Source organism: Ranitomeya variabilis, chromosome 4 (assembly GCF_051348905.1).
Source record: "Ranitomeya variabilis isolate aRanVar5 chromosome 4, aRanVar5.hap1, whole genome shotgun sequence".
NCBI classification, from domain to species: Eukaryota; Metazoa; Chordata; class Amphibia; order Anura; family Dendrobatidae; genus Ranitomeya; species Ranitomeya variabilis.
Genome location: NC_135235.1, coordinates 538,160,958 through 538,174,441, shown reverse-complemented (window position 1 = coordinate 538,174,441; position 13,484 = coordinate 538,160,958). Strand labels below are relative to the sequence as shown.

The 13,484-nt window shown below is 42.9% G+C and overlaps 1 protein-coding gene across 1 annotated transcript in view; it reads left to right on the top strand.

Moving 5' to 3' along the window:
* The window catches only part of P3H4 (prolyl 3-hydroxylase family member 4 (inactive)), a 35,329-nt gene extending 22,243 nt beyond the window's left edge, over positions 1 to 13,086 (top strand). Inside the window, exons 4-7 of the mRNA XM_077252474.1 lie at positions 2,397 to 2,525; positions 2,636 to 2,781; positions 4,032 to 4,118; positions 12,342 to 13,086. Of these exons, the coding sequence (XP_077108589.1) occupies positions 2,397 to 2,525; positions 2,636 to 2,781; positions 4,032 to 4,118; positions 12,342 to 12,491 (512 nt within the window). The 3' untranslated portion in view covers positions 12,492 to 13,086. The remainder of the gene's footprint in view (positions 1 to 2,396; positions 2,526 to 2,635; positions 2,782 to 4,031; positions 4,119 to 12,341) is intronic.
* The last annotated feature ends 398 nt before the right edge of the window (positions 13,087 to 13,484 follow it).

The following is a 13,484-nucleotide window of genomic DNA, read 5'->3' as shown; positions in this document are numbered from 1 at the left end:
TCTGTGTAGATACGTGTGTGTGTTTGTATGTACAGTATGTGTGTATGTATGGTATATGTGTATGTATATGTGTTTGTGTATGTATGTACGGTATATGTATATGTGTGTGAAAATATTTGTTTTGGTTCATGTAAGATACTGCTGTTGTAAAGAATTGTAGAATCAACCTGGCTCTTTAAAGGGTTATTCACCAAATAATCAAGTTATCCCTGATCGATCAGATCATGGATAGCTTGCTGATCACTCGGGATTTGACCACTGGGCCTCCCAGAGATTCCGAGAACAGGGGTCTGCAGTTTTGTCCTGAATGTAGCAGAGTTGTGCACATGGCCTCTGCTCTATTCATTATCTATAGAGCTGCTGAGAGCTGCGCGCGGCTATTTCCATCAGTTCCATAGACAGTGAATAAAGCAGATACCAGACACATAATGTAATATAATATACGTATACATGGTCGGGCTCTGCCGGTTCCAGCAGTTGTCACGGAGCCACAAGTATGCCTGCGGTGAAACCATCAGAACAGATTACTAATGGATATATATATACAGAGAGAGAGAGATTTCCATCTCTGTGAAACAATATATATATATATATATATACATATATATATATACATATATACCGTATATACTCGAGTATAAGCCGACCCGAGTATAAGCCGACCCCCCTAATTTTGCCACAAAAAACTGGGAAAACTTATTGACTCGAGTATAAGCCTAGGGGGAAAAATGCAGCAGGTACCGGTGAATTTCAAAATTAAAAATAGATGCTCCATACCGTTCATTATGGCCCCATAGATGCTCCACATAAAGCTGTGCCACATATAATGCTCTGCACCGTTCATTATGGCCCCATAGATGCTCCACATAAAGCTGTGCCATATATACAATGCTCTGCACCGTTGCCCCATAGCTGTGCCACATATATAATGCTCTGCACCATTGCCCCATAGCTGTGCCATATAGTGCTCTGCACCGTTGCCCCATAGCTGTGCCATATATATAATGCTCTGCACCATTGCCCCATAGCTGTGCCATATAGTGCTCTGCCCCATTGCTGTGCCATATAGTGCTCTGCCCCATAGCTGTGCCATATAGTGCTCTGCCCCATAGCTGTGCCATATAGTGCTCTGCCCCATAGCTGTGCCATATAGTGCTCTGCCCCATAGCTGTGCCATATAGTGCTCTGCCCCATAGCTGTGCCATATAGTGCTCTGCCCCATAGCTGTGCCATATAGTGCTCTGCCCCATAGCTGTGCCATATAGTGCTCTGCCCCATAGCTGTGCCATATAGTGCTCTGCCCCATAGCTGTGCCATATAGTGCTCTGCCCCATAGCTGTGCCATATAGTGCTCTGCCCCATAGCTGTGCCATATAGTGCTCTGCCCCATAGCTGTACCATACAGTGCTCTGCCCCATAGCTGTACCATACAGTGCTCTGCACCGTCCATTATTGCCCCATAGCTGTGCTGCTGCTGCAATAAAAAAAAATAAAACACATACTCACCTGTCTTGCAGCTCCTCGGCGCCATCTTCCCGGCGTCTCCCTGCACTGACTGATCAGGCAGAGGGCGGCGCGCACACTATATGCGTCATCGCGCCCTCTGCCTGAACAGTCAGAGCGGAGAGAGAGACGCCGGGAAGATGGCGCGACGCCCGGCGTGTGGAACGCGGACAGGTGAATATGCGATACTTACCTGCTCCCGGCGTCCCGCTCCTTCCCCCTGCCTGTCTTCGGTGCCGCAGCCTCTTCCTCTGTCAGCGGTCACCGGCACCGCTGATTAGAGAAATGAATTATGCGGCTCCGCCCCTATGGGGGGTGGAGCAGCCTATTCATTTCTCTAATGAGCGGTCCCACGTGACCGCTCAGGGGAAGAGGCTGCTGCACCCGGAGACCGTGTAACAGGCAGGGGGAGCGCCAGGATCGCCGGGACTAGGTAAGTATATGACAGTGCTCACCCGCCGACCCCACCACCGATCATGACTCGAGTATAAGCCGAGGGGGCACTTTCAGCCCAAAAATTTGGGCTGAAAATCTCGGCTTATACTCGAGTATATACGGTATATATATATATATATATATATATATATATATATATATATATATATATATATAAAACAATTTTTTAGATGTGTGGGGGTCTCAATTACAACTTTTGCTGTGGTGCCCTGTGAACTCTATGCCTGCCCTTGCATGCAGGGTGGTGATAATGAGGGCAGTCTGGCCTGTTGCTCATAGCCCGAGGCTCTGGGGGTCCCATTGCAGACTGTCCCCATCATAATCAGCATGTCGGGCAGGGAGGGGGGGCCCAGTCACATTTCTTGCACAGGGGCCCCAAGCTGTCAGTGTCCGCCCTTGCTGTGTATACATAATCCTCTATGTTTCTCTCCTTTCAGATCATCTCGCCGATGTCCTAGAGTGTAAGGTGGATTGCGAGACTAACCTGACTCCTAACGTCGGGGGCTACTTTGTTCATAAGTTTGTTGCGACCATGTATCATTATCTGCAGTTTGCATACTACAAACGTAAGTCTTTAATTTTCATATCACAATTGTATTGGATATGTATCATATATAATATCAATACAAAATATATTATTAATGAAAAAAAACAACATCTAACATTTGTGATCCAGTGAATGATGTGAAGAACGCGGTTCAGTGTGTGTCCAGCTATATGCTCTTTGACCCATCGGATACGGTGATGCAGCAGAACCTGGCTTACTACAAGTTTTACAAGGAGAAGTGGGACCTTGAGGTCCCAGATTTCAACCCTAGAGAGGTAATGTTAAACTACAAAACTAACCTTAGCCTTCTTGAAGGCCCCCTATACTTACTCTTGAAGAGCATTTCTCACTAGGTGAACAGTGGGCATTTTTGTTCTTATTTTATTCCCACGGTATGGAGTGGGCTGATGAGATAAGCCTGTACCATTCCCCACAGATGGAGGCTGTGTTATAGAGCCGTCATCTGCCTCTAACAGCCGCAGTTGGAACAAAGCTCTGCCTGCTGCTATCAACCTGTTAATCGGCATTTGTGGCACAAGGGCGCTCTGTACCATGTGCCCATTGGCCCACCTGTGACACAACCACAGGGTCCTGATGGGTTGCCATAGCAGCCAGGTGTCTGCTGAAGACCTCCATGCCTGTCAAGTTGGTGCTCCTATGAAGATGAGCCTTTGACTGGCGTTCATAGGGGACTGCAATTTATACTACATAGTGAAAGTATAATATAGTATAAGAGATCGGCCGATCGCAAGTTCAAGCCCCCTCAGAGGACAAGATACAGTACAGCACATTCATAAAATGCCGATATATCAAAATATAAAGTCAATTAACTCAGTTGGTACAAACCATAAATGGAAAAAAAAACTGCTCTGTAGAATTGCATTTTTCATTCATTACACCTCCGCAAAACTTGCAATAAAGAGTTCTGTACCACTTTTCAGTAAATATTCTACATGATGCTGATGCCATTTATTAAAGAGGTAATTTGAAGTACTATAGTTTTTTGAGGGGGCAGGTAGAGTTCACTATATTTGGGTTTATCCAGGAAAATTATTTTTTTTTTTTTTTACTATGGGCAAAAAAGACTCCTCCTGCCAACGATTCAGCTGCTCCACATCAACAGAGCAGTTTTTTCTCTTCCGAATTACTCTGTTGACAATTGGCTCCCTACAGTCAGGCAGCGGGGAGCCGGCTGTCAAACAGCATGACAACAGCAGTCACATGCTGCCTACAGAGCAGAGGAAAGAGAAGCTGCTGCTCTGTCGACATGACATCAGCAGAGGCTGCAGAGTCACCAGCATGAGCGGTCTGTTACTGCTTTGTGCCAACAGGCAGGAAGGTAGAAACTATATGCCTGTTAGTACCCATAGTAAAAATAAAATAGAAAAGATAGTCACGGATAACCCCTTTTAGGGGGCACTTTGAATGTTATTATAGGGATGTAGTCTATACTGGTTAGTGGGGTCAAATTAAGTACTATATATACGCCCATCTGACTTACTTTTCTTCTATTGTCTCATTTCAGGAAGCTCTGAGGTATCATAACCAGACCACCCGACACAAGGAGCTGTTACAGTTTGCCCGAGATTTCCTGCACCGAGATGACGATGAGGTAAAAATGAAGTAACCTTACAGCCCATAGTTACTAATGAGCTTCTGTATACACTTATTGTAGGGAATGGTCTTATCAAGACATTTAAAGGGAAGCAGTCCATGTAAAGAATATGACCAGGGTCCTGCAAAGGGGAAAATACTCTTACAGATTGCACTATGTTTTGTTTTTTAAAAGGGGAGTCCCAATAAGGAGACATCCACTATCTATCATCCCCAACATGGACAGGAGGTGCCTCTATTCTGCCCAGCTTCTTCTCTAGTACACCCTTTGTTAGTACTGACAGCAGGATCATACAGGATTTTGGTGGTCATCTAAAATAAAAAATAAAAACTATTAAAAAGTACTTGCTTTGTGCTCAGTAAATCCAATAACAGGCAGTAGTACAGTTTTAAAGGGTACAGATGTTGTCGTCCCAATGGGTACGCCGATACCCAAGAGGCCTAAAGGTTACTGTACTGCATCATAGCTTAGTAGTCATAAAATAATGTGTGCGAACTGAGGAGCCCTGAAATGTTTATTGTGTTTCTCTTGTCAGAAGTTTTGATTGCTCGGGGTGCTGATGTTGAGACTCCCACTAAGGCCACGTTCACACGTTCAGTATTTGGTCAGTTTTTTTGGGCCAAATCCAGGAGTGGGAGATAAATACAGATGTGGTGACGTGTTTCTATTATACTTTTCCTCGGATTGTTCCACTTCTGGTTGTGGCTTACAGATACTGAGGTAAAATACTGACTGAACATGTGAACATGGCATTTCCCTCTCTCTGGGCTGAGGGGGGAAAACCTGTTTAGTGCCACAAGGCATCTTGATAAGTATCATAAATGCTGCATTTTTTCTCAATTAGTTTTTTTGCTTATACAGAAAATCTGCGATTAACAGTTCAAATAAAATGGATGTGATTTCATTAAAATGTGTGTCTACTGTGCATTTTAAGACGGTACTTTTTCCCACTTGGTTTTTATGGGGAGCCTGAGAAAATGCATGTGGGTTTTTTAAGAGCAGAATCCCAGCTTATCTGAACTAAAAAAAATAAAACTCATTAAAATCTGCACCAAAAATGTATAATAAAAAGTAGTAAAACACACATTTATTAGGACACATTGCTATTGTGTACAGTAGAAAAAAAATGCAGCGGAAGAAAAAAAAAAAAAAAAAAGGCAACTGTTTTGCATGTGGGAATATGACCTTAAACGTTTTGCACAGCATCTCCAGAACTTCGATCTCTACCATAAAAATAGGCAGGGTTGAATCTTTATAAATTACAGAGGGATGAACATATGAATGAGGCGCTGAGCTCTTCACAGGTACAATATCCACAGATGGCAGATAATATTCTGTTGGGCCCAACTCTTCTGGTATCTGAGGAAATACTGCAGTTGCCCCCATGAACCGGACTTTGATTGCTCCTTATTGTTATGATCTAGAAGTAAGCCATTGATTGCCACAGTGACTGGTATTTATTGTGATGAGTCATGGGCAGATATGAAAAAAGCCACCTCCTGTAGTACCAGACCCAAACAGTATGAACCCGTGAAGTACTGAGCCACTTTGCACACCAATGACTTTTTTTTTTTTTTTTTTTTAAAGTCTGACTGCTGTTAGTTTATGAGGTAATAACTCTGGAACACTTCAACGGATCCCACGGATTCTGTGTGTTAGGGGTCAAGTTCACGCCTCTGCACAGGGGGAATCTCAGGCCATCTCCTCTGCGGTCTCCCAATCCTCTCCAGCCACAGTGGAGCCTGCTCAGCGGAGACGTCGGTCCCAGCGTCTGGCTCAGCCTGATACTGTGCGGATGGTTTCTGCTGCCTTCCCAGGCTCAGCCATTGTAGCCAGTACTGGTCAGCGGCGAGCAGACGTCTCTGGGACGAAGTCCTGCTTTTTCCCTTCAGAGCATGCCCAGGGTAAGACCTCTCATTGGAGGTCAGGGGTCACATGCTCAGGTACTGCTGCAGCTCCCATTGGTCCTCTAGGAAGGTCCTGAAGTTGCTCTGGTATTGTAGCAGCTTCCATTGGTCCTCTAGGAAGGTCCTGAAGCTGCTGCAGCTATAAAAGGTTTGCATGGCCGCACAACCATGCGCTAGTATCACTTCATGTTATGAGCTTGTTAATTGTGGTCGCGCCTGTATTATTGTATTCAGGGACCCGGCTAAAATAAGCCCCTAGAATACCGGCACCTCCGGTGAGGAGTTTTTGTGTGCTTCTCTGTGTGCGTGACCACTGACTGCCATCAGCTCAGCAGTTAGCTGTGTTCCCCTGTAACGCTAACAGGGCACAGTGTGTTCTTTTCTGTGTGACTCAGTGAAGTAACTGAGTTCGCTTATACTGTCATATAGTGCCGTCATTTTCTAGCAGCAGGTAGTCTCCTGCACGGTGGACCCCAGGCTGCGAACGCACCAATTATAACATCCATATTAACTCGGTGCGTTCCGCCAGTCCTCACACTGTGATTTTTTTTTTTTCATGACAATGGTAGCACTTCTTTGATATGACTTGCATTTATTTGTGAAAATGTCGGAAATTTGGAGAAAATGTCACAATTTTCAAACTATTAATTCTTATGCCCTTAAATCACAGAGATATGTCACACAAAATAGTTAATAAATAATATTTCCCACATGTCTACTTTAGATCAGCACAATTTTTGAGACACAATTTTTTTTTAGGAAGTTAGAAGTGTTAACAGTTGACCAGAAATTTCTCATTTTTCCAACGAAATGTACAAAACCATTTTTATTTTTATTTTTTTAACCCTTTCGCGACATGCGCCGTACATGTACTGCGCATGTCGGGTCCCCTGCTTTGATGTGCGCTCCGGCGGTGAGCGCACATCAAAGTCGCGACATGTCAGCTGTTTTGTACAGCTGACATGTGCGCGCAATAGCGGCGGGTGAAATCGCTATTCACCCGCCGCTATTAATCTGTTAAATGCCGCTGTCAAATGCAGACAGCGGCATTTAACTACCGCATCCGGCCGGGCGGCCGGAAATGACGTCATCGCCGACCCCCGTCACATGATCGGGGGTCGGCGATGCTTCAGGAAGGTAACCATAGAGGTCCTTGAGACCTCTATGGTTACTGATCGCCGGTAGCTGTGAGCGCCCCCCTGTGGTCGGCGCTCACAGCACACCTGCATTTCAGCTACATAACAGCGATCTGATGATCGCTGTTATGTAGCAGAGCCGATCGGGCTGTGCCTGCTTCTAGCCTCCCTTGGAGGCTATTGAAGCATGGCAAAAGTGAAAAAAAAAAGTTTTTAAAAATGTGAAAAAAAATATTAAAAATATAAAAGTTTAAATCACCCCCCTTTCGCCCCATCCTAAATAAAACAATTAAAAAAACCCCAAACCTACACATATTTGGTATCGCCGCGTTCAGAATCGCCCGATCTATCAATTAAAAAAAAGCATTAACCTGATCGCTAAACAGCGTAGCGAGAAAAAAATCCGAAACGCCAGAATTACGTTTTTTTGGTCGCCGCGACATTGCGTTAAAATGCAATAACGGGCGATCAAAAGAACGTATCTGCACCGAAATGGTATCATTAAAAACATCAGCTCGGCACGCAAAAAATAAGCCCTCACCCGACCCCAGATCACGAAAATTGGAGACGCTACGGGTATGGGAAAATTGCACTTTTTTTTTTTTTTTTTTTTTAAGCAAAGTTTGGAATTTTTTTTCACCACTTGGATAAAAAATAACCTAGACATGTTAGGTGTCTATGAACTCGTAATGACCTAGAGAATCATAATGGCAGGTCAGTTTTAGCATTTAGTGAACCTAGCAAAAAAGCCAAACAAAAAACAAGTGTGGGATTGCACTTTTTTTGCAATTTCACCGCACTTGGAATTTTTTTCCCGTTTTCTAGTACATGACATGGTAAAACCAATGATGTCGTTCAAAAGTACAACTCGTCCCGCAAAAAATAAGCCCTCACATGGCCATATTGACGGAAAAATAAAAAAGTTATGGCTCTGGGAAGGAGGGGAGCGAAAAACGAAAACACAAAAACGAAAAAGGGCCGCGACTTGAAGGGGTTAAGGACCACATTATATTTGAAGTGATGTTGGGGGGCCTACATGACAGAAAATACCCAAAATTAACACCATTCTAAATACTGCACCCCTCAAAGTCCTCCACATTAAATAAATTTATTAACCCTTCAGGTGCTTCACAGGAATTAATGCAATGTGGAAGGGAAAAATTAACATTTTACCTGTTTTTAACAAAAATTTTAATTTAGCCCCAATTTTTTTATTTTCACAAGGGTAACAAGAGAAACTGAACCTCCAAATTTGTAGTGCAATTTCTCCGGAGTACGCTAATACTACATATGTGGGGGAAAACTACTGTTTAGGCGCACGGCAAAGCTTGGAAGGGAAGCAACATCATTTGACTTTTTGAACCCAAAATTGCCTGGATCGAGAGCGTTCTGAGATCCCCTGTTAATGCCTAAACCGTGAAAAAAAAAAACACAATTACCCCATTTTGGAAACTAGACCCCTTAAGTAATTTATTTAGATGTGTGGTGAGCACTTTGAACCCCCAGGTGCTTAACAGAACTTTAGAACGTAGAGCCATGCAAATAATATTAAAAAAAGACACACATTTTCCCCACAAATGTTCTTTTAACCCCAGTTTTTTTTATTTTCACAAGGACAACAGGAAAAAATACGTCAACCATTTTTTTGAGGTACAGTGCAAATCTCAGATGGGAAGAGGCGCCATATTGGAGTCTAGATTTTGCTGTAATGGATGTGCCAGGACAGCAGAACCCCCCATAAGTGACCCCATTTTACATTCTACACCTCTCGATGAATTCATCTAGGGATACAGTGATCGTATTGACACCATGGGTGTGTCACATAATTTTATACCATTGGACAGTGAGGAAAAAATAATTACATCTTTACCACAAAAAAAATTATTTTAGCCCCAGATTTTACATTTTCACACAGGGAAATGAGTAAAAGTGGCCCGAAAATTTGTCCTGCAATTTCTGGTGAATGTGGAAATACCTCATATGTGGCTGTACAGTACTACTTAGCCATACGGTGAGACTTGGAAGGGACGGAGCACGATTTGCTTCCTGGAGCGCAGATTTTCCTAGAACAGTTTGCAGAATCCATATACAGAGCCCCAAAGTGCTAAAAGTGCATAAAACCTCCATCAAGTGACTCCATTTTGGAAATTATACACATGCCAAACATGTGGACGCTAAATGTGGTTTAGGCACACTGTGGGGCTCAGAAGGGAGGGGGTATTTGGATTTGGGAGCGCAGAATTCGCTGTATTTCTTTTGGGGCGAGGAACCATAGCACCTTTCCAGAGTCTTTGTACTACCAGTAACGTGGAAGTGCCCTATATTTCCATTGACAGATGACGGACCTGAGTGGGGACTTCCTTTTTTTTGTGGACTGAGTTGAAGCTTTTGTTGCGAATATTTTAAATAACATTTTGGATCACATTTATCCTGCCCTCCATGCCGAGTATATACATTGAGGTTTACATCTATATCTTCATATGACGTGATTCAGATGAAACCTCCAGGGAGGCACTTACTACAATGAGGCAGCAGAGTTACTCTGGACTCTGTCTGGCCTCTGTTTAGCGTTGTCCTTTTCAGAAGTGCACAAAACTGTGGCTGACCACACTTTTATGCTCTCCTAAAAAGACAGACACCGCTGGATCATAAACCTGACGGTGTCCACAGTGCCTCCATCTGCCTCATTATAGGGAATTTTCCTCAGGGGGCTCCATCTGAATCCCGTATTTCAGAGGTTTAAACAGAAACCCTGGTGTAAGCGCTCAGCGCAGAGCACAGGATAAATGTGAGCTGAGCCTTAATGCAATGCTTGTGAGACAAAATGAAAAAATTAACAGCAGGTGAGGAATTGGTTCTATTTGTCTTTTTTTCGCCATTGCATGTGAAATATAAGTAATTAGACAACTGCATTCTTCAGGTCGGTGCGATTACAGCGATACCAGATTTATATAGTTTTTTCTGTTTGGCTGCTGTCACACACTAAAAAACGCTTTGTTTTTGATAGCTATGAGGGCTTATTTTTTGTGGGACGAGTTGACATTCTTATTAGCACCATTTTTGGGCACATGACATTTTTTTAATGCTTTCTATTCCGATTTTTTGGTGGTAGAATGGACAAAACACAGCAATCCTGCAGTTTTTTTTTCTGGCGGGGGTGGGGTCTTCGGGTCAGTACCACATTTATGTTTTGGCGCTTTTACACAATAAAAACTTTTATAGAAAAAAATTATTATTTTTGCATCGCTTTATTCTGAGAGCTATAACTTTCTTATTTTCTGTGGATGGAGCTGTATGGTGGCTTGTTTTTTGCGGGACAATATGTCGATTTCAGCGGTACATGTTTATTTACATTCGTCTTTTTTATCACATTTTTATTTCACTTTTTTTCCAGCAGTATGATGAAGAACCATAGTTTGCCACTTTTTTTTTTTATGGCGTTCAGTTAATGTTTTAACTAGTGTGACAGTTTTATAGATTGGGTCCTTCTGGATGCAGCAATACCAAATATGTGTACATTTATTTTTTTTACATAATATGTATTTATTGGTGTAATTTTTTTTATTTTATAATTTTTTTTACTTTTTTTTTTTTTTTAAACTTTTTTATTTAGTCTCTCTATGGGACTTTTGCCTTTTTTCACTTTGATCACAAGTAAAATGCATTGCAATGCACTAGCATTCCAAAATAGGAGGACATGCGGAGCAAATTGGTTAAAACACAAATTTTATTGATGGACCTGCATTGTAATGCATTATACCTGTACAGAAAGCTTCTTAGACCATGCTATGAGTATGGTCTAAGCAGCTTTCAGCTCCTTGGTGACCCGAGGGTCGTCATGTCAACCCTGGGTCACCATAGAAATTATCTGGGCTGATGATGTCGCGGGGGGCGCTGATCTGAAGGCAGAGGGTGGAGCTGCTTCCTAAATGTTGTGATCGTGCTCTGTATTAAACAGCCAGGGGCGGTGCTGGCACAATCCCTGGCTGTTAGTGCAGGAGCTCGGCCACTAGCGGCGCCAAGCTCCTGCTTTGATCAGGTGGGAGGTGATGATATTTCAGAACCTCTTGCACTATCATGCTGTGATCGGTCAGTCAGAGTGACTGACCGTTCAGAGTGATCTCAGTGTGGGGGAAAGACGGAATGGGCCTCTGCACCTCTTCCTGTGCCACTCAGCTGTCATGAAACAGCCAATCACATTCCATAAAAAGTGTGCCAAAAACAGCTGGATAAAACTGGAAATAACCTGCTCTTGACTCCACAGCTTACTAAATGACCTGTTTATCTTGGCTTGGAAACAAGGAAATCATTACAAGGTATAAAAAACAACAACAACCCCAAAATGTCACATTGATTAAATAGGGTCTGTGTTGCCATGAGACCTCCCCTACTTTTATTTTCAGGGGTAGGGTGCTACCAATAACTAACATTAAAACCAAAATGCCCACCCAGAGATAAACACCGCAGCAAACACATTAACAAGAATTAAAGGAGTGGGACGATGCTCCTCTTCGCTGAGCCCGCCAAATTCCCCACAGCCAATGAGGATCTTGTTAACAGGCAGATTTTCTTTCACATGACCCTGTAAAGAAACCTAAAACAGAATCATATTAAACCATATAACCCCTTAAAGGGAGAGTAAAAAGAGGGGGAGGGGAAAGAGGGAGCTGAATACCACACAGAACAGAGGGACAGAAACCACTGGAATAACAAAAAAAAGGGGAGGGCAGCACATCATTCATTTAATGGATCAAGGTCGTTCACAGCTTAAAACGTTTTATTTTTTATTGTTTTGAATTTTTTTTTATCTAAGGCAGCCGCTCAGCAATGGAAACTCGTGCCATGACCCAGGAAGTGAACCCCTCCCCACTAAGTAATGACACCCAATTCTTTGCCAACAACAGATAATGCAGTTCTATATCTTCTTACTTACCTGTTTAATAGCACAAGTTTTAGATCACTATGTTATGTTTTATTACACCTTACTGTCTATAACTATAATCTCCTTCCCATAAATTGTTAAAAAAAAATCCCCCCAAAAGGAATATTGTTGATAATGCAGTTCCTACCCTTTGGTTCCTTTCCTCAGGAAACAAGGGCTGTGTGGGCAAATGCCACGTTGGCCACCCCATAGACAGGCCATATTGCTGCATTATTGTGTCTATGTTTAATTGCAGGTTGAAATTGGAACATTGCAAGACACAGAACCGCCCCCTTCCGATGCAGAATTTGAAGGAGAAGGGGATTATGAAGAAGGGATTTATGCCGAGTGGTGGACACAGCCGAAATCTAAAGGGGACCTGGCAGACAAACAAGAGGAGATGTAGGCAACGATCAATAGTGGATCATGAGAGGGATCGTATAAGGTTAGAAAAACTTTGCTACTGTCTTCTAGAGACTGTCATTCTTTTGGGAAGAAATTCAATACCAGACACCTCCAGTGCACAAGAGTGGCGCTATTTCTAGAAGTCAGTAGCTATGTCTACCTCTCTTATAATTCATTGATGGACCACCACACCGTACAATTTGGGACCAGTGCTAATAAAAAAAATTGGACTATTGCCAAATATAGGAAGATTCCATTCCAGTCATTATATGAGTCAGTCTAAGTCGATGACAAGATTATATTCATCATGCCCAGGACCTGGCTGCACATGTCGGCATTTCCACATAATGCCAGATATGGATACATCCGACAGCACTGTGTGACAATGAAAGGTCTTCAAGTATTAAATGAATATGGAAAAGGAAACGGAAACCAGCTGGAATGTGACTGGTTTGTGCCCCGATGTCTGTAAGGGGATGGATTTGTATGGAGACCTCTTACCCTGTGCTTTCATCAAGATTTAAAGGGGTCCTACAGTGTTATTTAAATAAGGCTTTATCATTGTACAATAAAATTGTCTGCAACTTTCTAATGTACTTTCGACCTCATTCTTTATTGCATTTTCACCTTTCTTTTGTTTGGTTTTGGTATTTTCATTTACGCCTCATTCTTTTAATTTGTGCCTTTTTGAAAAGCCATTTTATTTTCGCTAAAAAAAGTGTTTTTTGCAGTGTGAGCGCAGACGCTGGCTGATGAGACCACTTCTCCCATCAGCAGCTCCTGCCATCACTGTTATCAGTGACAGCAGACATAGCCTGATGGGAAGAGTAGTCTCATCAGCCCACGCCTGCTGACTCGCAGTAAGCATTTTACCATAGGTATCAGCTGCAGGTCACAGCTGCAGGGTCATGCTGACATCTGACAGCATGACCCCGCAGCGCTTTAACCGACAGTCTTACCGGCAGTAACGTTACCGCCGATAAGAACCACTGCA